At 36.0% G+C, this 25,731-nt stretch overlaps 1 protein-coding gene across 5 annotated transcripts in view; it reads left to right on the top strand.

Annotated features, from left to right (window-relative positions):
• The window catches only part of MON2 (MON2 homolog, regulator of endosome-to-Golgi trafficking), a 66,801-nt gene that overhangs the window by 21,999 nt on the left and 19,071 nt on the right, over nucleotides 1-25,731 (top strand). For 3 of the 5 annotated variants that reach the window (XM_033057400.1, XM_033057402.2, XM_042779183.1), the window contains 21 exons: nucleotides 442-567; nucleotides 1,325-1,519; nucleotides 2,235-2,359; nucleotides 2,742-2,881; nucleotides 5,457-5,610; nucleotides 8,054-8,283; nucleotides 9,384-9,465; nucleotides 10,142-10,323; nucleotides 11,543-11,655; nucleotides 12,725-12,829; nucleotides 13,066-13,146; nucleotides 13,232-13,305; nucleotides 13,384-13,474; nucleotides 14,587-14,688; nucleotides 16,640-16,642; nucleotides 16,829-16,939; nucleotides 17,603-17,778; nucleotides 20,926-21,088; nucleotides 21,579-21,872; nucleotides 22,611-22,809; nucleotides 24,037-24,662. In XM_033057400.1, coding sequence (XP_032913291.1) covers nucleotides 442-567; nucleotides 1,325-1,519; nucleotides 2,235-2,359; nucleotides 2,742-2,881; nucleotides 5,457-5,610; nucleotides 8,054-8,283; nucleotides 9,384-9,465; nucleotides 10,142-10,323; nucleotides 11,543-11,655; nucleotides 12,725-12,829; nucleotides 13,066-13,146; nucleotides 13,232-13,305; nucleotides 13,384-13,474; nucleotides 14,587-14,688; nucleotides 16,640-16,642; nucleotides 16,829-16,939; nucleotides 17,603-17,778; nucleotides 20,926-21,088; nucleotides 21,579-21,872; nucleotides 22,611-22,809; nucleotides 24,037-24,662 — 3,372 coding nt within the window. The remainder of the gene's footprint in view (nucleotides 1-441; nucleotides 568-1,324; nucleotides 1,520-2,234; nucleotides 2,360-2,741; nucleotides 2,882-5,456; nucleotides 5,611-8,053; nucleotides 8,284-9,383; nucleotides 9,466-10,141; nucleotides 10,324-11,542; nucleotides 11,656-12,724; nucleotides 12,830-13,065; nucleotides 13,147-13,231; nucleotides 13,306-13,383; nucleotides 13,475-14,586; nucleotides 14,689-16,639; nucleotides 16,643-16,828; nucleotides 16,940-17,602; nucleotides 17,779-20,925; nucleotides 21,089-21,578; nucleotides 21,873-22,610; nucleotides 22,810-24,036; nucleotides 24,663-25,731) is intronic. The other 2 variants (XM_033057401.2, XM_033057403.2) reach the window with 1 other exon arrangement.

Raw genomic sequence — 25,731 nt, 5'->3', positions numbered from 1 at the left:
CTACTGTGGGGAAAATTAACTCCATCTCAGCCAGACTCAATACAAAGCAAAATGCTGCAACTGTAGTTCAGTCCTGTTTCTTGTGGTTGGTATTGGACATTAAAGGCAAATGTGTAATGAAAAAGAGTAGTTGCATTCATAACACCAATAAAAATCTTTTTGACTTAGCAAATTCACTGGTCTTGAGATATTTTTGAAGATAGGAATGAACACACATGCTACCAGCAAAGTTTAAAAGGGTACCAGCAAAGTTTAAAATTTCTCTTAAACACTTTCTATGCTTTTTAGTTTATGTTTAAAAAGTATTTAAAGAAAAATTATGTTGAAATCATAAAATTACTCACAAAAGAGGTGAGCATGTAGATTGCATTTTGTACTTGGGAAACTGTCTTGGTACTGGACTATATAGAGGATTTCAATGTTACTATGTTTCTTTCTAAGGATCTTTGTCAGTTAGTTAATGCTGATGCTCCCTACTGGCTTGTGGGTATGACAGAAATGACGCGGACATTTGGCCTTGAACTTCTTGAGTCAGTCCTCAATGACTTTCCACAAGTGTTTTTGCAAGTGAGTAGTTCTTGGATAGAAAACAGGAAGACTTTTACTCATATAGATGGTAAAGTCTACACTTAATGAAATCCTCTGTAATTTAACATGAATATTGTTTTCCTGAAAGACTTGTAGCTTTTACATATGGGGGTGGGTTTTCATGGAAAAGTTCCCTGTGCTTTTTGAATGTTTTGCTATTCCCAAACACTTTATTTATGTTTATATTTTATTCATGTTCATACATTTTGTAGAACTGTTTGTTTTACTCTATTTCACTCTTGGTTTTGCTGTTTGTATCTCCTCCAGAGATGCATTTTCTTATCTTGTCTGATATATGACAGCTCTGTAACTAAATTTGTGGAATTGTTAATTCTACAAAAACATTAACCTCACCCCACCTGTAAAGTAAGAATCAAGACTCTGGATTACATATATCTGCTGCGTATAAATACACCATGATCCTGTGGTAATGTGTTTTACTAGAGGACAGTAGGTAAATTAAGGAATTTATAAGTGATATATTAGCAGCCTACTTCAACTTGCAAAATACAAGAGTGCATGGCATGAACCTGACCATTGTAATTTCAAGCTTTTTGGTAGCTTTACAAAGGTGTCTGCAGTTCTGCCTTTTCATTTCCTGATTGTAATTTATACCAAGATTTACATTATTTCAGATGCTTGATCATTACTACAAATGTAAATAAGATGCATAATCAGAGCTACTGGTAGCAATTAAGGAATATCTGCATAAATTTTTTTCTGTTTTCTTTTCCAGCATCAGGAATTCAGTTTCCTTCTTAAAGAAAGGGTATGCCCTCTTGTTATAAAGCTCTTCTCCCCAAATATCAAATTCAGGCAAGGTTCCACCACCTCATCTTCCCCAGCACCAGTGGAAAAACCATACTTTCCCATCTGTATGCGTTTGCTGCGAGTAGTTTCCGTTTTGATTAAACAGTTTTACAGTTTGTTGGTAAGAATATGCTCAAATTTTCTTTATGTAATTTTGGTTTTTTATGTATATGCCAGTGCTGTGATTAGTAGTAGTATTGATTAGTTCTTGGGAACTGTTGATGTCTACTGAGGGAAGAGAAGTCTAAATACTATTATCCTCTTACATTTGTTTGTGTTTAGGTATATTCTAAATGTATGATTTTGTTAAACATGGACTTGTATGAATTTCATAGTAGATTAGCTGTTGTCTTTTCTGTATTTAACTGCCTTTCAGGTTTTGGGAACCTTTTGATCTTCTGTTATTTGCCTCACTTTAGATAATGATGATTACTGTGCCTTGTTTATACTTTCTAAGAGGCTTTTGACTTGAGTTGCTAAAGCTGTTGACAGAATGTGGGTAAAAAACACATGTTCAGCTGTTCTTGTGTCCTGGGTTTTGAGTATTTGCTAAAAAAACATATTTTTCATTTGTCCACTGTAGCAAATATATAACCTTTATTTGCAATGTCTGTGAGGAATTTAACTCCTTCAGTACGATTGCATATGTGATTTTAGTTTGACAGAAATGTTATGTTTTTACATAATTCTGAGTAAATACTCATTCCAGGGATTTTTTTTTTAGATTCTGTACAAAACTTGCTGTGATAGAACTCCCAAGATGAAAGTTTTTTTTGAGAAAATATTTTGTAGGAGGCTTCTTCTTTTTATTAATTATTATAAACGATATATTTCAGGTGACAGAATGTGAAATCTTTCTGTCGTTACTGGTTAAGTTTTTGGATGCAGACAAACCACAGTGGCTACGAGCTGTTGCAGTAGAATCTATTCACAGGCTTTGTGTGCAGCCTCAGCTATTAAGGTATTTAACATATTGGCTTTTGCTTTTACAGAAAGTTTAATATATATTTTTATTTTTTTCCCTAATTAAAAATGCTACCTAAAGCATTGCGAATGTATAGAAACTTAAATGCAGTAAGCTCTTTGTGATAATTTTGTGTAATGCATTAGGCATGCTTATTATCCAGGAAGGGCTCAATTATAGTTACTTGAGTATGTCTGTGTCTTAGCAGTGTCAAAGGAAATTTACCTAAAATTAAATATTATTGTTTACCTAAATATTTGCTGTTAAAATGGGCTTTTGGTCTAGAGTTTAGAGTGTGTGTGGGGGTGAAGTTGCTGTTAAAATATTCTTTTAGTCCCCAGTTTGTCAAATACTTTCTGTTTTACAAAATACCTTCCAGGTCTTTTTGTCAGTCCTATGACATGAAGCAACATTCCACTAAAGTTTTCCGTGATATTGTGAATGCACTGGGGTCCTTTATCCAGTCTCTGTTTCTTGTACCGAGCACAGGGAACACATCAGCAACACCAAATCAAACTGGTAAAGCCTTGTCCTTACTATAATTCTATTTTTCCATCATTTTATTGTAGCAATTAATTGTGTTTTGATTCAACTCTGGTACAGCTCTGTACTTCTGTGTTTATTTTGGTGAAAAACTAGCTTGAGACTAACTGGTGTTCTCAGCTCTGGGATTTTATCTACATGTAATGCGGGGAAGGCATAGACCCCAGTCAGCAGAGCAGTGCTCCTGCCTTGATTCCTGTTTCTGCAGTGACCAAGCTACTTGTTTCACAACTTTTCTGAGTTACTTCTTCGGAGTTATTTCTAATTTCTGACTAGAAAAAAATGCATCTCCTTGTGCGGGGATGTAATTTATGGCGGAGTGCAATTTAAGTGGTAAGATGTTGTGTGTTTGTGGGACGCAATCATTAGTTCTTCTGGATGTTCAAGGATGTTCAAAACTGGAGTGAGGGAGCCAAGAGACAGAATGAAAGATGTGTGTTTTACAAATGATCTCTGTCTTTTTGTGAGCTGAAGTCAGAAGCATCTTGAAACTAAACTTGACTGTCAGGGTTTTGGCATTTCAGTAGGTAATTTGTATTTCGATAAGAAGGAATGATTGTCTTGTTAATACCTTTGTAGGTGTTTATGCCCCAAGTTAAGGGTCTCTGCTTCTTCCTATAGTTCTGGAAGCAGAATCCTCAGCAACAAACAACGTAAAAATAATTTTAGGGGTGTCTTTTGATATGCCTTCTTAAAAGAGGTAAAAAAACCAGATAATAAACGTAATTGTTGCCTATCATGTCTACTATTAAATTAAGAAGCATTGAAAAGTTTGAGTTTAGACTCACACCTTTCAGTGTTCACTCATGAAATTGCAATCCCATGCTAGACTTAGCAGTGATAGCATGAGGAAATTTCTGTCAGTGTCTGTTGTTCAGTAGCTGTCTGTACAGCAACTGATACAAATTTCTATTAGTAGTATTTCTATTAGTAGTATTTCTAGGTCAGCTTAATTATCTCAAAGCAAATCAGAAAAACACTTTTCACCATGTAACATGCACATATGAGAAGCCATTCTGTGATACTCGTTCTGAAAACCTAAATTTTGCCTCAAGTGAAACAGCACTGCAGTAGGGTCATACCTCTAGTGCTCTTGCTATTTTTTTATAATTATTTTTGTTTGTTCTCTCTTTCCCTTTTCACTTCTTTCTGTCTGAATGTTTCTCACGTTACTTTCTCATGCATTTCTTTTTCTACCTTTTTCGTCCTATGGCCATATTTGACATGCAAAGAAAAGATCAATGCAATGTAATTCTCAAACTGACTCTTCTGAGTATGACAGCAGTCCTCTCATAACAGGCTGTCTTTTGGAATCATAGAATAGCTTGTGTTGGAAGAGACCTTCAAGGTGATCTAGTTCCAGCCCCCTGGCCACGGGCAGGGACGCCTTCCAACAGACTATGTTACTCAAAGCCTTATTCTGCCTGGCTTTGGACTATTACACTCCTTATACACCTGATTTTGGAACCTTAGTCTTGCAACATGCTACCTGTTTCATAGAAGTTGAAAGCTTCTGTGTCACCTTTGTTACACTGGGCAATGTTTACCACCCATCCTAATGAGTTAGATTAATACAGAAATAGTTGCATATGTGTGATTGCACAATGGGATTATAGAAAATGACACCAGTGTAACTGATAGTTGGCAGTGTTTGGTTAACCATTTGTTTAGCAGCATGATTTTTTGTTTCAGTCTTAAGTGTTACTGTGTTAAAGTGTATGCATAAACTGCTGTGTATTCATATTGCCTAAGGTAGTAGTTTATTGCCTAAATTAGTAGCTTATTCTCCACATATTAAAAGCAAGCACGCCAAAATGGCAATTATGCTGTGAGTCGCCAACCTGGGGACTCTGCTCTCTCTCCCCATTGTCTCTTCAGAGAAAATCTGAACTTGTGGGACCTGTTCTTAGTAAGTGTAGATGTTCTTCTCTATGAAGGAAGTGTATATATACAGAACTCCTTGTTATTTTAGCTGCTTTTTTTAGCTTCCTCAGTTGGAGCCAAAATTTGTCCCTTCCTAGATGTTGGTTGGCACATTGTCACCTGTTCCATGATGGAGTTTGTTTTATTCTAGCTTGGCATGGAACAGATTCAAATGTTGCCATTCTCTTCAGTTCTCTTCCTGTGGTTTTTGCATTTCTGAAATCTTGAAAGTTTGTTATTGAAATAATTAAACTTTCTAGTTACTTAGTCCTTGATACAACTATGTAAATAATCCTTAACTTTCAAGTATCTGAGTCTTGACTAAAACATACATTGTTTCATCAAGACTGTACTTAGATTCATTCACAGAATGTTATAAATATTGCTGTACCGTTCACTGAAACATTACTTTCTGACTGGAAATTAGGCAGCTAGCATCAATGAACTGCACATAAGATTATATTTTAGACAGCAGAGGGAGCTCAGAAATAGTTTATTAGTGTTGATTTTTGTTATTGAACTGGGTGTCTTTAGATCCTGGTGTCTCAAAAATTAAATGTAGAAAAAGGATGTTTGCTGATCACAAATATGAGATTGGTTGATTTTATCACTGTGTTTTTGTGAACAGGAAGCAATGCATCAGGGAATACTGCCTCAGCACAAACTAACCCAGGAGTGCTTGGAATGGGCGGAGGTGCAACTGTATTACCTGCCTTTGAGTACAGAGGCACTTGGATACCCATCCTGAATGTAACAGTACAAGGCAGTGCTAAAGCTACATAGTGAGTACCTCTATCTTTTTGAAAATGTATGTAACAAGTATTTTTATTTTGAGTTTGATCATGTAAAGATTTATATTTTTTTAGTAGTGAATATTGAGGTTTTTGTTTCACTGGCATTGAAGTCTATTAGGAATTTTCCCTTTGTTGGTGGCACAAGGTGTTCTGATCTTTTTGCTGTTTTTTCTGCATGACCTAGATTCTGATTGGAATGTCCCCTGTGGTTTTAGCATTAGTTGGATTTTGTTTTCCCACCATATTATCTGTATTAACTCTTCACTTTTAGGCCTCCCTGTAGTATACAACAATTTTGGAATACTTGTTGCTGCATTTTGTAATGGCAAACATGAAGGACATTAAGCGAACAGGACATCAGTGGGAATGAAAAGTAGCTTTCTCACACTAGGTTTTTATTGAGCAGGATATTGTGGTAGATACTGGTCTGGTTGTCATTTCAAACAATATATTGACCTATATACCAAGGCTAGATTCTCAGTGCTCCATAGAATGGCAAATTATTTTGTCATTACTTTGTACAATGAAGATGGTGTTCTCAGTTTAAAGGTGCAAATACTATGTTACTTTTAAAATAGTGCAATGTTTTTCATGTGTCAGGACCATTGAGGGACAAGCACTTCCAAACCTGATGTACCATCATAAAATTTTGGCTTACTAAAATTCAGTGAAATCTGCAAATAGCCCGGATCTCAATATTTTTAGGGTAGGAACTCCTTTATGTGCCTTTGAGATGCAGAAGAAGAAAAACCATCCTCAGATTTCAATAGTTAATGTGTATATGTTGACTTTTTATTCCAGCAGTGGACATGAATGCTGTTTTAGTTTACCTACCTGTTCTCAGGGAATGCAAATTTTTAATTTGGTCAGCTACTGCAACCTCTGCTTTTCTTCCTTTTCTTTTTTCTTACTATCTATTCTTAACTGGCTCAAGAACCTTCCAGCCACTGTCATAGTGGCTGCTCTAAACTTGCTTGTGTTTTACCTCAAGTGACTCTATGATTTTCTCTGCATAGTTTTTTTTCATTTTTTCTTTTGTATAAGATTACAGAGTTGTCACAAGCATTTCACAACCGTTTTTTTTTCTCCTATCTTGTACTTTTGCTTGTAGTCCCTGTGTGTAAGGAGATGACTTGCTGTAATGTGTCACATCATAGCACTAATTCTCTTCTGCTGCCATTAGATTTTCGAACATGGCCACATCTCATACTTATATATGTTTCTCCACAGACAACTGTGCTTTGTCTTCCCCTTTATGTAAGGAACTAAGTGTTTTACTGCCATGTAACAGTGACAAAGAACTCATATAATTTATTCAGTAGTTAGCATTTTCTGTCTTCAAAAGTAAAAGGATGTGACCTCTACCTCCCAAATCTATTGTAACTATAAAACCCATTATTAATTTTAATTTAATTTTAGTTTAATGTATTTACACTTACTTGTGTATGGAGGATGACCACTTGATTTAGCTATAGTTCCTGCTCTCCCAGATATCTGAGGCAGCTTTCTTCAGGAAAATAGAGATAATGATTGAAGTGTGGCGTGTTTGGGAGAAGCAAAAATCCTTTGTGCAGACATGAATGGTGACACTGGGGCTTAAAAGTATCTTTGGCATATTTTAGCTGGAATATGTAGCTTTTTTAAGAGTAGTTTGTAGAGGAAGAAATGATGAAATAGTAATTGTTGTGGTAGCAGGTAGTTTTTATAATAGACTGTCTCTACTTGTATACATGCTTCTGCTGTGTCAGCTACAATTCCTGTTGGATTTGTAACTCAGCAGTTCCTTATGTGCTTTTAAAGTAAAAGATGGAGAAAAGTGGCAATGAGACTGCTGTTCCAGTATAGTGATGTTTTAATTGCATGATTTTCTGCAGTGAATCATCTAGACATATCCTCTTTTTACAAATAACTTCCATTGTTTACCTATGCATGTAGGTGATGAATATTTGACCATGTAATATCTAGCTATGGACAGGCTTTACTACTCATGTGGACTGAGAGATAATGGTAATAGGATGTCTGGCTTGTTCTCAGTTTGTTATAACTGTGTTCACATTGTCATGACTTACTGGTGTATTTCCTCTGTTGGTTCCTAGATACTTGTATTCTTCTGTATAGTTCTGTTGCAGTGGTTCCAAGTAAAATAATACGAGTGGAATTATTCATGATACTTGCTTATATGTGTTAGTTTTTAGAAATATTTTTTGCAGATCTATACTCAGGGTTTGTACTCTTTTGGTTGTTGTATTTAGTGATTCATTTACTCTTTTACTTAATGACTTAAAGGTTTTTTTAATTGAGTTGCTGTAAATCTTGAAGGATTGTATTTGGGACCTGTTTGTACTTAGCATTCATTTGGAATCTTGTTTTTTATTATTTTTTTTAAAAACTGTGGTATTGCTACACACTTGTCATGTTTTCAATTTTTTAGTTTGGAGATGCTGGACAAAGTCGAGCCACCAACAATTCCTGAAGGCTATGCAATGTCAGTGGCATTTCACTGTTTGCTGGATCTTGTCCGTGGTATCACTACCATGATTGAAGGAGAGTTGGGAGAGGCAGAAACTGTCATTCAAACCTCAACAGAGGCAACTTCATTACCAGCACAGTCTTCAGAGCAAGATTTGCAGTCTGTTTCTGACCAATCAGAGAAAGAACTAGGTATTTAAAAATGCAAACACTGTATGAAATACAACAATTTTACAGAAAGCAGATTTTAAAATGTCATGCTTTTTTGGCTTATATTTATTGTTTCTTATTTATATATAAAAATTTTCAATGAAATATGCTTGTTTTTCCTAATGGAACAGCAGTTCCATTAAAAAAAAATACTTGACCTGGTGTTCTGCTTTTACCTTAATACTGAGGTCTAAGGTCACAAGAGACTGAATGACAGAAATAGAGTTATGACCATGTTAAAAGAAAAATATATTTCTAGTAACAAGATAGAAATAATGTTTTAAGGGAGAAATTCTTAGTAAGATGCAGTATATAGAGAAGGACTTCTTTAAAAGCAGAACTGCAGTGAAGTGAGAATTGTCCTTGTGGAACATATGATGAGTCTGGGGTCTGTATACACAGGGTCTGTATGTACAGAAGGACTTGTGTTTGAACAGTGGGTTTGGCTCGTGCCCCAGGAAGCCAAGGCAGTGCTGGTGAATTTGAGCCGTGGTGCAGGGGCTGCTGTAAGGGGAGCAGAGCGCTTTGTCCCGGGCTCTGGCCTCGGGAGCGGGGAGCTCTCCGTGGTGCTGCCGAGTGCCGGCTCCTCCCCGGGCCTTGGTGTGGCCCCTGGAGAGAGGGAGGTGTGCGAACGGGCTGGGCTGATACCCGTTTGCTAGACCAGTATCTTTTTTCCTGTTGAATGAAAGAAACGAACTATAGATACCACAGGAGAGTTTTTATTTCACTGCAAAATTTCAGTGAGTTTCATGTCTGTATTTTTGCACTTTGTTTATTTTTATAGACAAAGATCAAAAATGGTTATATATACTGTGGTAAGTTGGATTTTGGTGGGGTTTTTGATGCTATTTAGAAAAAGCATTGCCTGGTGACTTACATCAAAGTTGTTACTTCAAATGCAAGCCGTTTAAGTAGTACCGGTGTGAGTGTGTTTCTGTATGCACATTTATATATCTGTGTAAACATACATACAAAAATACTTCAGAATATGCAGTAACAAGCTCTTTTTTATGATACAGTTGAAAGTTATTGAGGGAATTACTGTATTTCTGCTATTAAAATGTTTATATATTTCTTTTAAGTTAACAGAGCTGTCTGGGAAGAAATGGTGAACGCTTGTTGGTGTGGTCTTCTGGCTGCTCTATCCCTCCTACTTGATGCAAGGTATCTGGTCTTTCATTTCCCCTTATTCTTCTAAGTTGATATTCTAAGTTATATTTTGAACTGACTTTTGATAGCAGTAGAATAAGTGCTGTTCATGGAACCTGAGCAGTCAGGTTTGTGGTTTAGACTGAATGAGTAAATGGCACAGGAGTCTCCAGAAGTCCAACATCAACTTTTAATGTACTTTAATACAGAACAGTTAATTGCATTTTCAAAGGGTTGAATTTAAACTATTTAAATTATCTTTATTTCTTTTTACTTTGCTTGCATGTTTCAACATATTGAAGTGATTCCATGTCCTGATTACTGCAAGTAAGGGACTAAGTAATGTCTTGGTACTTGTTAGTACTATCTAATCTTTAAAGTGGAAAAGCTTCTTATAGGATATGTCTGTGGTAAATTAATTGACTCCTTCAAAGAACTTTGTGTAATCAAACACCATTTTCTGAAATTAGTTTTAAATATCTTCTCATAGTCTCATTTACCAAGTCACTGAGAAGTAAAGTCCAATTTTGTAGGAAGTGATTCTGTAGAATTCTGTTGATTAGTTATGCTTGTTCTTCAATATTTATAGTCTTAATGGGTTTAAAATATGTTTTTATAGCTTTCAGTTTTGGTTAGCTGCCTGCTTCTGTGCTCTGTATTAATTCTTGCTGAACAATGTGTATTCTTTCAGCACTGATGAAGCTGCCACTGAAAATATTCTAAAAGCAGAATTGACCATGGCTGCACTTTGTGGGAGACTGGGTCTTGTAACATCAAGAGATGCCTTTATCACTGCCATTTGCAAAGGATCCTTGCCTCCTCACTATGCCCTTACTGTATTAAACAGCACAACTGCAGCTCTGTCCAGCAAATGTAAATATATACAATTTTCTTAATCGTGTTTCCTCATATTGTCCTCTAAACCCAATTTTTCCAGGATGTGATTCCTAAGACATGCAGCTGTAGTATTTGGCTATATTAAAGTAAGTTAGAATACTCAGATAGCACCTAGGTCACCTGCTTTCCAGAACTTGTTAGTCTTGCAGCATTTGCTGACTATCATTCTGATCAACCTAAAATTTCCTGGATGAGTTACATATGTCGAAAGTTCAAATTCTAAGGAGGTCTGTCTACCATTGTAAAGATCTGCAAGGATATGTAATTAAGGCATTCAAAATCTGAAAAGGTCTCTGGGCAGCTTGGATTCTAAAGCTTTGGCTAGAGCATCCTGCATTTGTGATGTACTAAAGTCTTTTCTACAGTTGTCTAGTGATGGTAATACTTATGCGTAAGTGGAAGATGCAAGTTCTGGGCTCTCTTTGGCCTACAAAAAGCTGAGGTGATGTGTCCCACATCTTCTGTCACTCATAATATATGCTGGTTTAGGATGTACTCTGTTTCTAACTTGAAAAGTAAATTGCTACTTACTAAGAAAAGCAACTACCTGAAGAATATACGGATGAATCTAGCATTAGTGCTCTTAATATAAAACAAAAATATCTTACTGTGTGAACAAGGACCAGCACCCTTACCTCTGTTCAGTGTACCAGCTAAGTGTATTACTAGATTGTAAATCTGTGAAGAAGTACACATGACTGAACTACACAGATATCTATAGAAATGAAGTAGGGAACCGCAGTTATTTTGTATAGGTTGCTCGTCTTTTTACAACTGTGTTATGACTGTCCTGAAGTCCCATATTGGAAAAATATCATATAGCGTTGATGACACCATCATTTTCTGAGTGCACTGATACAATGGTAGCACACAGTGATACTATTTATACACAATTACTACCAAAAACTGATGGTCTCATACTCGTATCTTAATCATATTCAGTCTTGACATAAAATATGTAAATGTATTGTAAGCAATGTCTAATAGAAACAGGCAGTAATTGTTGAATCTTTAACTCTCTAGGGCAATGACACTATAATCTAAATATAACTAAAACTCTCTAAGTAAGGTGTGTTAAAGCTAAACAGCTGTAAAAAATTTTTCTGGAGTCTGTTTGCCAGAAGCTGGTTCTTGCTATAAGTACTGGATTTTAAAATTAGATTATTTTTTCCTTCTCTTTTCAATTTTCCTCCAGCATATTCCATTCAGGGACAGAATGTTCAAATGATTAGTCCCTCAAGTGAGTCTCACCAGCAAGTTGTAGCAGTAGGGCAACCCTTAGCTCTTCAGCCACAGGGAACAGTTATGGTAAGTACAACTTGTAAGTGATCTTACTTTGCTTAACTACTTCTTCCTGCATCTCCATGTGTCTTAAAACCAGGCTACAGATACACAGCATTCTTACAAATAATGGTCAGCTGAACTCTTGTCCTAAGGCTTTAATTTGGAACAGCCCTGGACAGTGAAGTTATTTAATTTCAAACAAGTCTTATTCTTGTTTTTTCTGACTTCTAGCTCAGTTCTTAGCTATTCCATTTGGAAAACTCTAGATCTCAGCTGTGTTACGTGCCTATGTGTGAAGGCTGATTTTGTGGAGATGATGCAATTAGGATGGAGTACTTGAACTTGCATCTGATAATAATGTGAAGCTGGGAGGAGAAGGAAGTGGTCAAATAATAGAATCACAGAATGGTTTGAGATGGAAAGGACCTTAAAGACCTCATTCCAGCCCACTGGTCATGTGCAGGGACACCTTCTGCTAGACCAGCTTGCTCAGAGCCCCATCCAATCTGGCCTTAAACAGTGCCAGGAATGGGGCATCCACTTCTTCCCTGGGCAACCTGTTCAGTGCCTCATCAGCCTCACAGTAAAGATTTCTTTCCTAATACCGAAACCTGTTCTCTTTCAATTTGAACCCATTCCTTGTAACTACATGCTCTTGTAAATAGTCTTGCCCTGTTTTTCCTGAAGTTCCCTTCAGGTACTGGAAGGCTGCAATTAGGTCATCCCTAAGCCTTCTCTTTTCCAGGCTGAACAATCCTGATTTGCTTAACCTTTCCTCGTAGGAGAGGTGTTCTGCCACTCCCCCCCCCCCACCGCCCAAAACATCTTGGTGACCCTCCAGCAGATGGATGTCCTCCCAGTGTTGGGGACCTCAGAGCTGGATGCAGCACGCAAGTACTTGTATTCAGCCTCACCAAGATAAGCCTGAGAGAAGAAGAGATACTGAACTACTCTGAGAAAATGTATTTCACTAGTGCAAGGAAAATGCAATTTTAAGGCACTTCAGTAAAAACTGGAAGTTTACTAGAAACACTGTCATTGTGGAGTGATAAAAATTGGATGGCTGTTTAGTTGTTATTTTTTTTTTCTGTAGCTGACATCAAAAAATATCCAGTGTATGAGGACATTACTCAACTTAGCTCACTTCCATGGAGCTGTTCTTGGTACATCATGGCAACTTGTCCTGGCTACCCTTCAGGTAATATTTCCCTCACAGGAAATATTTATGCCTTGCTGTTTTGCTATAATTTGGTTTTTAGTTGCTCAGTGAGCAATAGAAGAACCTTTGAGTTTTCTTACGGTGTCATGTGAATCGCCTTGAATAAGTACTGTAGAATTTCTCTTGAGTTCTGTTTGGCTGGAAGGTTGGTGGCTTGCTCGAGTACAGTGCTAATTTCTTCTCTGCCTGAAAAATACTCCTTTTGTATTTTTCAGCATCTTGTGTGGATTCTGGGACTGAAGCCTAGTGTTGGGGGTGCATTAAAACCTGGAAGAGCTGTGGAAGGGCCAAGCACAGTAAGCATGATGGTGTTTTTCAGTTAATGATTATATAGTATTTTCTATTATAATCTGTAAGACATATTTCTGTCTTTTTTTCAAGGTTCTGACTACAGCAGTTATGACTGATCTACCATCTATATCCAGCATGATTTCAAAGCTTTTTGAAAACTCACAGTAAGGAACCTTATCTTGTAATTGAAATAGTATATGTGTATCAAACTTGACAGTGTTTTGATAGCAGTTATTTTTCAGGTACCTTGACGATGTGTCTTTACATCACTTAATAAATGCCCTTTGCTCCTTGTCTCTGGAAGCCATGGATATGGCCTATGGAAACAATAAGGTATAAAATGAATTGTTTATTTTATTTTAGATGTTTTTATGGAACAGGCAGAAGACCTGTACATTTATCCTTTAAGCTAACTATTTCTAACACTAAAACCAGTAATACCTTTGGTGCTCTAGATTAAAAAATAAAATATGAACCAGAGAATGTCTTTTTTTTAATGCTTCATACAGTTACTAGATTTTCTGAACATCCTCACTTTGTTCCTGTGCTTTTTAGTTAAGGAATGTTATGTGTTTCCATTAAGATCGTGGGTGGATGAAACTTTTAAAAGCCCTTGTAATTTCAGAGGTTAGGGATGCTGGTTAGCCCAGTATGTTCTGTGAGATGCTGATTTTCAATTCAATTTTCTCTTACAATGTACTTCACAGAAAGCCTCACAATTCGATATTTAAAAACCTGATAAGACATATTTACTTGGGAAAACCATAGTTAGTATTCGTGTCAGCTTCAGTAAGCAATCTTTAGCCCAGAAAGGTTGAAGACCCTGTCCTTTGGTGAGACTGAATATATATTCTCCTAGTCATAATCTTATCCCAGAGGAGAGTTTGAAAGTTTGTCCTTAATCTGTTACGCTTGAGATAATGAAGGCAGAGAACATGTTTTATATTATTTTGCTATTACAGCAATAGAGAATGAATTGAATAAGCAGAGTTTGTGTTTAATATCAGTTGAAAGTTAGAGTAAGAAATCAGCAGAAATGGGAAGAGATGATGATTTCAGTGCAACAGTAATTTTGACTATATGTTGATTTTTTAAAAAGTAAAGTTGAAGCTTATCACCAACATTTGCAGATATATTTGAAGATAAAGAATTAGGGTATTATGAAATAAAATATTGCAGATTGTTTCACATGAAATTTTAAGTTGAAAAGTTGCAGCGGAGAAGAGGCAGTTTTTCTAGCTAAACGTGTTGCGAAGCTGCTTGGGTGGAGGGCTGAGCAAAGGCGCCTCGTACGGCACCAGCAGTGCGGCTTTTAGTCAGGCTGCTGCCCCCGTGTGGCCTCCTGCGGCACTGCGCTTGCCAGCTTAGGAATTATCCCCTAGCAAAATGCTCTCGCCTTGTCGCAGTAACCTCACAGCTGTATGTTCAAATTCCACTTTATTAAGGAACCATCACTTTTTGCTGTTGCTAAATTACTGGAAACGGGACTAGTTAACATGCGCAGGATTGAGATTCTTTGGAGACCTCTGACCGGTCATCTTCTGGAGGTAACTAATGGCTTTTATCACTTGTACTAGAATTTAGTTTGTATTAATGAAGATCTTGTGGAAATACGCTTTTAATGTGTAATTTAAAAAAAATAAATTCTAAATTGTAATTGTGTATTTTGGTTTAGGCACTTTATTGTTGCAACTTAAATCCATTATGGTTTGAATTTAAAAGTGAATCTACATATTTGAATTACAATATTTTAATATCTCTTGGTAACTTTGTCTTTATGGTGCCATCAGTCTTTATATGTTTTTGACACAGGAGTGTTTAGAAAGATCAAGTAATTATACTTCATATATTTGTTCTAATTAAGGTAGCGCAAACCTATTTTACTGTTTCACACAGTACAAATACCTAGGAAGATTGAAGACAGGAGATTTACTAAGAAAGGGTTGTTTGGTTGGTTTTTTAATATTTAAACTAACTTTCGAATGCTTTCTTTAAGAGAATACTGTTCAAGTATAAAAATGTCATAATCCCTTTGCAATTTCTTTAGTGTTTTAACCTCAACACAAAAAATATTACTTTATCAAGGAAAAAACCTTACATTTCGAATTGAAAACTAAAAACAGGTGATTGAATGTAACCGTAGTTTTAATTCTCCACACAAGTATGTAGGAGAATAAAATGTAAGAACAATGTTTGTTTTAAAATGGGTGAAGGAGAAGGCTTTTCTTCCTTCTAATTCAGAATGTATCAGACACTTCCTTAATATCTGTGCATTCTTTCAACCTGTATCAAGATTGACCATTGGTCTATTTATGGAAGCTACATATTGCTTTACCTAGGAGAAAAAAATTGGATACTTCTGGGTTTAAAGACTTCAAGCATAGGCATGTCTTTCCCTTCTTTATTTTTTGCCCTACAAGACAATAAAGTTCACCATCCACATCTTGAGACTGTTTTCATCTAGGGAGCAGACTGTTACATGCATTGTGGATAATCTGGCACTGTTTTGTAGGAAATAGAGTCTTTCATTTTCTCTCAAAGTACTGCCTTCCTTTAAAACCAAAGTTGTAGAGATACAATAAGGAAGGAGGAAACATCAGCTATAATTCAATTAAACACAGCCTAAAGGAATAGCTTACTCACTGGTTCTGGAACTGGTTATCTGGACAGAATCAGAGCATGAAGTACTTCAAATCCTCTCTTTTTATTTTATATAAAGGTTTAAAAATATAAGTAAATCAGGAGAGTGGCTGTTTCTTGTCAGCATTTTTAAACATAAAGCTAGCTCTTCTACATTGTTCTCTTTTTCAGTTTGGCTGATGGTTGGTAAGAGAATGCTCCACCAATAAAAGGCGTCTGCCTTCTTTATGATACTGCCTTGGACTTGACTCTGGGTTCTCACACCATCAGACCTAGGGCTGGAAGGGTGGGTGGGAATAATTCTGTAGCAGTCAAGGAAACTGTACACTTCCCATATTAAGTTGAGGGTAATGTATTAGATGCAGCACAGTTCGTACTAGCTATCTAAGAAATGAATATGCACAATGTTTTTAATTTTTATATTCTAAAAAAAGCAATTAGCAAAATTGTTAGCTTTAGAGAATTTAGAGACAAAGAGAAATGAAGATATGCATTTGAAACTCAAGTTTAAAGATGCTCACAATTGCTTTGTGAAGTTTTTAAAATGGTGTGTGAGATTTATCTTCAATATGTAGTTGCTTTTCGTATTTGAGAGCATAGAAGACTCTTTGTTGCCTGCTGTCATGTTCCTCACTTGATTGTGTTAAGCAGTGTGTGAAACTTCCAATTTTGTGGCCTTAGGTTAAGTTGAGAGTCTTAGGCATTTATTGAAGAGTTGTTTTGGTGCTTTTTAATTAATCATTATCAGAATTAGCAGTTAGTTTATTCATGTTGAAAATTTATTTACTTGAATTATATATGTGTAATTTTCATTGTTTCCTTCTGTCTTTCACTGCTTCCTATTGCTTCCCTGTTCAGAAGGTATGTCTATTCAAAAGACAAATATCTTGTTTTACTATGAAGCCAAATTTTATAATTTAGAGATTTATTGTATTATTCTTATACTATTATATGTACATTCTAATATAATTAAAATACCAGCTTTTAGTGTATTTTAGTGTTGGTTAAATAAAAATTACTATAAACGAAATATTGCTGTGTTTTCAGGTCTGTCAGCATCCCAATTCCAGAATGAGAGAATGGGGCGCAGAAGCTTTAACTTCTCTCATTAAAGCAGGACTGACATTCAGACATGATCCTCCATTATCTCAAAATCAGGTAAATTTAAGAGCAGATGATTTCCTCCTTCATTCATAAAGCAATTCTATTAATGAGTATATAAAATCTGTAGCTGTAACCCTCAGATGTATCTATTGTGAAACACCACATGCATTCTGATAAACTATCCTCTTTCATTTTTCAAATACCTAACTAAGAGGATGCCTGTATGTTATGTCCATTTCTTAGAACAAATTATGGGTCACCCTCATGAGTGCAAAACAGTTCCAGAATGTTTAAAAGTATATATGTGATGCTGTGGTAAAAAAGGTGTTGCCTAACCTTCTAAATTGCAGCTGTTCAATCCATGATTAATAAAACCACCTAATATTTCTACGGAGACTCATTGGATATTTTTTTCAAGGTCTCTTGAGTAGAAAGCTGAGTGTAGCCCTGCTGAGTGAGCATAAAGTTGCATAACACTTTTTATGCAACTGCAGCAGCATCTGTAGCTGCTTCCTGAGGAACCTGGAGAACAGGAGTCAGGAAGGTAGATTTTCTGCAAAGACTCTTTGTGGTATGAATTTGAGCATTTAGTGAGTGAGCTACTGAATTAATTCAATGAATCTTTAATTTGTACTGTATGTTTTTACTTACACATAAAAATAGTTAAGAATCAGTTAAATGTTAGCATCCTTAATATGCTTTACTGTTTACTTTTAGAGACTGCAGTTGCTTTTATTGAATCCACTAAAGGAGCTGTCAAACATTAGTCATCCTGATATCAGGATCAAGCAGTTGGAGTGTGTGCTACAGATTTTACAGAGTCAGGGTGACAGCTTAGGACCTGGTTGGCCATTGGTGCTTGGAGTCATGGGGGCAATCCAAAGTGATCAGGGGTAAGTGGTGGAAATAAAATTTTAAAGTCATGTAAGATAATAAAAGTAGAAAAACTTCTGCTTATATTTTCATACTTTAATAGCCACTTCAATAATCTAAGTTTCATTGTAATTTTTGGCTTGTGAAAGATTTTACTCAATAAAAATATACTTTTTAATTCTTCCTTGAAGCACACTTTATTTTACTGGATTAATCTTCCAAAAGATCAGAATATTATTCCACTCTACGTTCTCCTGCACTCAGCTTATAATATACACGAGGACTACTCAGTGTGCCATTTCATTTAATCTTGACCATCTGGTGGACACATCTCTGGTGCTTGCCAGTACTTGTGGGTGAATCAGCTGTTGCTCAGTTTATCTGTTGTTCCTTTTTCTTCTTAAATCTTCCAGTAGTCTCTAGTGTGTGTTTTGTTCTGATCACTCTCTTTTTTTCTTGAAGCCTTCCTACCTAAATGGTTGCTGGTAGCAGAAGGATGGAAATTATTTACTGGCTGTGGGTGAATCCCATGACTTACACAATTGACTCTGTTGCCAGCAGAGGTGGACTTGTTCTCTGCCCACAAGGGAAAGGGGGAGATGAAGTTGCAAGGAGTATTTATGAAATGAGCAGTGATTGAACATCTGCCTTTACAACTGTAAGCACCAAGAATTATACCCACACACTCAAACCATATTTATTGTTTTTTAGATGCTAGTCAAGACTAGCAGCAGGATAGGTCATCATATAACTCTAGTGTTAGTAGTTTTCCTTGGCATATCTCTCCTTTTGTCCCACCTTAGCTTTAGTCTTCTGGTCATATAAAAACCTAAAGCCCCTTCAAATGCTTGAAGGATTTTGCTCTTGGACCAGTATTGTTTGCACTGGCAGTAGTACCTACCAAAATTCCCAAGGAATTTGGCATTCTTGTTTGTGAGCATCCTCTTTTTTGTAATTAAGCTTCCTTTGGTAGTTGTTGTTTCCGCACTTGGTGTGATGTGTTCCTGCATGCCTTTTGAATTTTCACTGTTGTTAGTGATGAGAACCACCACAAATTCCTTCTTAAGACAGTCTTCAGATCCCATTAAATTTCAAACTCATATCTCACTGGCTGGTATCTCAAGATGTTACTAACATCTTGTGTTATATCTTAGTCTCCTCCTTCAACGCGTATGGAATAATTTGCTTCAACTACATAGCACTGTTTGTCCACACCATATTAAGTGCAGTAGGAAAAAATTAAGCATGCCTTCTTTTCCTGGAGAAAGAACTTGATTTCTTACCTAAGTTACAGCTGTGAGCACAAGATACAGATACTATTATAATACTTTAAATATTAACTTACTGTCCACAAGACTTTCTTCACAAGTGTTTTCCCTATGATCAGTAAACATTCTGGATTCCAGGACAGAAATCCATTTACCTCCCTGGAGAACTTTTTTCCAGGCTTTTATAAATGCAGAGAATGCTGTCAAAAACCATACTTTGATCACTTCTGGACTGTACTAGCCTGCCAAACAAGAGGAAGCCTGCCTTTGAAGACACTTTCAGTGGAAAGCCTCTATTTCTATTTATTTTAAGCATAGATAAAGCCCTATACAATCATAAGATTTCTGACTAAGCTTAAGTTTCTTCTATTCATAGTTGCCTTTTTTTGATCACCTATAACACCAAGGACGGTTCCACAGTTTGAAGAGTTGTATAGCTGTTGCTGCTTGCATGAGGGACTTCAAACCTTTCTTGAAACACATAGTAGTGTGGGACCTTCATTGGGAAAAACTGATCTGAATTTGTTCTTGTAGCCTTGCATTTGAAGTTTAGAAAGATGGGTTGCTTTCTCATTAGCTCAATACTTCAAAATGAGTAGTGGAACTATACTTTGATTTCTTGCCTCCTTCTCTTTTCTCTTAGAGTCTTTGAAGGTCACATACACCTGAAACTTTGTACTGGAGGGGGGAACTGCAGCAGTTTTGGGTCTGTTTCACTTTATAGACACCTATAGGAGTAATGATGATGGGGAGAGTATTGTGTGATTCTATCCTCCATCAGTATAGCATTGATAAATACTTTGTTCTTACACGGTAAGGATGGATGCTTCTCTGCAGTATTCATCATATTAGAGAATTATTAGTTATATCATTACTGTCCATGTGAACTTTCTTGTGTATTCCTCTGGTATCTGTATTGTGTTGGCTGTTACAATGCAGTGGAAATGACCCACCTCTGATTTTGATATTGGATTAATAATAAAAAAAAATATCATTTGTATTTCTGGTATAGATAACTGGCATATCTATAGTGTGTAATTTTTTCCAAGTATATGTATCCTGAAGGACAACAAGCTTCTGTATTACAAAGCTTTGAAGTTATTTCTGTTATACATTAAACATTGAAAAACCCCTCCAGTGAAATTTAAACACAGCTTCCCTATTTTGTTACGTACACTCCACCACTCCTTTTGATTCCTTCATTTTGCCTCTCACTAAACAAGATTTTAATTGTAAATGCTTGCTGCTTCTGAGAACTCCTTCTTGCAAACCTTTTCTCTACTATATTTTTATGTTTTTGTTCAGAATCTAATTCTGAAGGCCAAGCAATTATTAAGAATCTATTTAATGGTAGATATTTTTAAGATTTTTTGTCTAATATAATGTAGTATTGAAGCAAGTAAGACTACTGTTATGTTACCATGCATCTTTCCTAATAAATAAGAACAAATTCTGCCCACTTGTTTGGCATACTTGAAGTAATTAAGTAATTTGTAACTGCTGATATAAGAAATTTTTCAGAACAACGTACTCTTTGGAAGATTATCATGCTTAAATTAAACTTTTTTTTTTTGTCCATTGTACCTTTTTTCTAATATTCTAACTAACACATTTGAACTAACAAATCTTAGAACTCTAAAACAGAGAAATGGACTTCATTATATAGAATTACTAAGGACGTGGACTAAACTACTTCATCAGAATTTTAAGCTTCAACTTAAAATTATATCTCAAAAAACCAATTTTAATGGTACAAATGGTGCAAATTCTTCTCAAAAACATTACTTTGGTGTTTTTCTTTTTGTGTTTAACTTTTGAGATATTCAAAATATTTCCATGCTCCTGAAGAAATGTGAAATGAGTGTGTGCGCGCTTTGTTTTTCTTTTGTTTTTTTAAAGAGAGTCCTTAATACGGACGGCATTCCAGTGTCTTCAGCTGGTTGTGACTGACTTCCTTCCTACAATGCCATGTACTTGTCTGCAGATAGTTGTTGAAGTTGCAGGAAGTTTTGGACTTCACAATCAAGAGCTAAATATTAGCTTAACTTCAATTGGTTTGCTGGTGAGTTTTTTATATTAACTTACAGTGATGCTGCTTCTAGGTTTCATTTTTGCTTTTTTTTAAATGAAAACTTTTCTGTAGTCAGTTATGCAAATGAAAGCCACAACCTAGCTTTTTGGGTTCTTACTGAACTCTCATGCTGTTATTTGAATCGTAGGTAAATTGAGTGAGCCCACATCTTACCTTTAATCTTCGTGATTTGTGGCTTACCAAAAGAAATAGTATTGCATTGCAACCATGTTAATCAGTATCTTATTTTTAATACATTTTTGTGCCCTCTATAATGGGAACCTGAAAGCTGAAAAAAAAGAGTAATTTTTGGATCTTGCAATATTTATGTGCTGATCTTATTTCACCAACATAGGGAAATTAATATCTTGATGTTCTTTGCAAAATGCGTTGTGAAAATAAGAGACAATTTATTTCATGATCATTAAGAGCATTACCCTATTTTTATTGTACAACACCCTATGTCTTATTTATTTTATAGTGGAATATTTCAGATTATTTTTTCCAAAGAGGTGAAATAATTGAAAAAGAGCTAAACAAAGAAGAAGCAGTGTTGCAGAAACAGGCAGAAGAAAAGGGAGTGATGCTGAACAGACCTTTTCATCCTGCATCACCATTTGACTGTCTTTGGTTATGCCTGTATGCCAAACTTGGAGAACTGTGTGTGGATCCTCGACCTGCAGTTAGAAAGAGTGCTGGGCAGACATTGTTTTCTACTATTGGTGCTCATGGAACTTTACTGCAACATTCAACATGGCACACAGTAATATGGAAGGTATGACGTGTAAGTTTCTTCTGAAGGTTTTGTAAAGAGCATTTACATTTTAATACCCATTACCTATTTACCATTTAATAACCATTATCACTATGTTAATTTATTAGACTTTTTAAAGGTAAGTTAAGGTGGCAGAAATCTGATCTCTTGGGTTTTGGGAATTTTTTTTACACTTTGTCTTCTCTGGCCTTTAAAGCCTCTTCTAAAATATAATGTTAATATCCTAATTATTTTTTTTTTAATTCAGGAGTTTAATAAAACTGTGATTTCCTTCCTACAAGAATGAATGACCTGTCTTTTGTGTGAAAAGGGAGATGTTTGAGGGTCGTGTGACTGGGCTGATCTGGTATTAGATGGAGCCTTGCTTTGCATTCTGTTTTGAATCTTTTGAGAGGATCTATCAAATGCTGTGTTCTAAGTCATGTTTGTTGTGCTTTAATGGAAACTGCCTGTTGTACCTGTGAAGTGTTTGAAATCCACTGGTTTTACTGTTCTGTTGGTGCTGGAGATGTTCTTGGTGGGTTTGAGTGTCCTATTTCCAGCCCTTCTCAAGTGGCCATCAATTGACTGATTGTTCATCTTGGCTGCTCTGGAGACTGTTCAGAACAAGGGAATTTTCAGGATGACATAGTGACAGAAAGGATAATGAAAGAATTACTGGTTTTTGTTGGTTTAGCATCAATACAGCTATGTTATTTGAAGAGTTGCATTTTTCCTCTTTTTTTCTGGCTATTACAGGTTTTATTTCACCTGTTGGATAGGGTTCGAGAATCTTCTACAACAGCTGACAAAGAGAAGATTGAATCAGGAGGAGGCAACATTCTCATTCATCATTCAAGGGATACAGCTGAGAAACAGTGGGCTGAGACATGGGTATTAACACTGGCTGGAGTTGCAAGAATATTTAACACCAGGAGATACTTACTGCAACCTCTAGGTAAAATTTATAGTTATTAAAAGACACAATGATAAACTTTCTGCTTTTGTGTGTTCTTTTTAGTTGAAGTACTGGGCAAGAATCTTAGTTCAGAAATGGTTTTGTTGTGTCACGTCAAATGTTATGAAAATTATAGAGTTAATAATTCATGCTCCATAGAGCCAAAAATTGTAACTACAGATTTCCTCTTCTGTATCACAGTACTTGAGATTACATCTCAGTAGTCACAATTCAGTCCCAATTCTCGATGCTAAATAGCTTTAAATTATAGTAGACCGATAACAATAATTCTTTGTTCTTGTCAGAACATGCTTATCCTTTTGTCTGTCTAAGGGAATGCAACACTTGGCTGGAACTCTTCTGTGGCATCAGTGTGTCAAATTTTATAGTACTCTTAGAATGTAAAGAGAACGTACCTGTAGAGTCAGTGGAGTATTGAACACTTACATTGTTCAGCTGAATGTAGTAATATTTGATGGTAGCTTGGTAATTTCTATAAGGAAAAAGTGCAAAAGGAATAGAGAATGTATAGCTTACAAAGAAAAGTCCTCATTAGATTAATCTACCTTCAGCATCCTATAGTACACATTTAATGTATATTAATTGGATATAAGTTGTATTTCATTTTGGTCATTTGTGAGACAGGTTTCAACATATTAACAGCTAGTAAGTGTATTAGTCATTTGCAGAAATATGGTAGAATTTAGGCTATATTAAACGGGACTTAAAAATTAATAAAAAAATTAGAACTACTGTAATTATTCAAACCCTGTAATTAGTAATATAGAAAATTGAAGGTTAAGGCTAAATTTAATGAAAAATGCCTCAAGTGAAATCTTTCCACAGTACAATTATCAGAGCATTTTAATATAAATTCTTTATAAAGGCATTGCATGAGTATAGATTTGACCCTTAATTCCTTGTGTGGGCTTAACCCTTCTTGAAATCAACAGGCATCTGGTATGTATAAGAACAAATCTGTTTCACTATACTGAATGAAGAAAATGTATTTTACTGGTATAGGATGTGATATGTGATTTTTTGCTAGCAAAACAGGTATATTGTTTCATTCTTCATATTTATGTGTTTCTTTGTCATATTCTTTCAAGTTATGGTTGAACTGATACAAAAGTGATTCAAGTGGCCGCCTAATCTCTTGAAATTTCTGTGTATTAAAGTAACAAGTTCCAAATTGATTTTTTTCCCCTCCCTTTTTTTTTTAAATAGGAGACTTTTCCCAAGCCTGGGATGTTCTTCTCGATCACATCCAGTCAGCAGCACTTAGCAAAAATAATGAAGTTTCCTTGGCTGCTCTGAAAAGCTTCCAGGAGATCCTGCAAATTGTTTCTCCTGTTCGAGACTCTGAGAAGCCTGAGACACCACCTGCCATCAATGTTTCTGTACCTTTGGTGGTAGGCACAACTGCCACTAGTCTTGGCAGATCATTCATGAGAACTGACTCCATAGGAGAAAGAATAGGAAGATACAATGGATCTGAACCTCCTGTAATAACAGATGAGATTGAAGATTTGAATCTTTGGTGGGCAGCCTGGAACAGCTGGTACAGGATTGGATCAGAAAGTACAAGGCCTCCAATTACTTGTGATAAATTGACTTTCATTCCCAGCCAGCCTTTTCTTACAGCTTTAATTCAAATATTCCCAGCTCTTTACCAACACATCAAAACTGGTTTCAGCATGGATGATCTCCAAAAGCTGGGTGTCATTTTGCACGGTGCTGTTTCAGTTCCAATCAGTTCAGATGCTTCCCCTTTCATCCTTCCATCTTACACTGAAGCAGTTTTGACAAGTTTACAGGAAGCGGTGCTTACAGCTTTAGATGTTTTACAAAAGGTAATAATACAACTTCTGGTGTGTGAAAGGTAAACTACAGTGTGTCCTACTTCTCTATCGAACTATAGTCTGGTGATTTAAATATTATTTTAATAATTATTTATTATTGCACAGTATGTTGTGTTATAACAATCAGATCTCCATTCCTGCTGCAAAATAGATGCTTTGCATTGAGAGGTGTAATCTTTATGAAATGTGCCTTTGCTTGATGGCAGAAGTACCTTAAGTGTTGTTCTGTGTTTGTAGCCATTTACTTGTCCATCTAATGTTGAAGTACTGTTGATGTTGATACTGAGGATGTGTATGTAGAGATGGAGGAACAGTCCCATAAACAGTGTTCCTAGTGATGTCCAGGTGCTGCTGTGAACAGTCTAGAAAGAACAGTGATAATGAGAATTTACTGTTTACACAAAGCATAAAATATCGAAGGCTCTCTGGCAGATTACCTACATTCTTGCCTCTTATTAATCAGTTATTTAAAGAAAATGCTGCATCTCTGCTTAAGAAATTCTTACTATAGAACTCATCCTCAAAGAGCACCTTCATGCAAGTGAATCTATGAACAACAAATGAGGGTGTTCTTTCTCTGAAAACCAAAAAAAGGAAATAGTACTGCTTACTTCTTTCTTTTTGCAGTTGTAAAATATCTCCTTGCAAAATTACGTGCTCATTCACAAAACTTATTTGTTCAAAAAAACCAGAGTTGATAATGAATGAAAACATGCATTTATACTAAGCACTACTTTTAAAAAAACCACACCCCCCACCCCCCCAAAAAAGCCCAAACAAACCCCAAGCCTTACTGGAAAATGCCAGAATTAAACTATCCATGCAATCTGACTTCATTCCCTTTAGGTTTTCATGTTATGACTACTTTGCTTAACTATGTGGCCATACATCCCACTGCTGCTGTCAGGATCCTGCCCCATTTAGCTCATCAAGCACATGATGGCTGCCAAATGAGCATCAATTCAGTGACTTGTTTTCTCTCTTGCTTTGTGTTAGCTGATAAATCTCAAACATAAACCAGCAAGGTAGAATCATTATCTTGCAACCTTTCCTTTACTTG

This window comes from Catharus ustulatus, chromosome 4, assembly GCF_009819885.2.
Source record: "Catharus ustulatus isolate bCatUst1 chromosome 4, bCatUst1.pri.v2, whole genome shotgun sequence".
Classification (NCBI taxonomy): Eukaryota; Metazoa; Chordata; class Aves; order Passeriformes; family Turdidae; genus Catharus; species Catharus ustulatus.
Note: the sequence above shows the minus strand (reverse complement) of the source record. Positions and strands in the feature narration are given on the sequence as shown.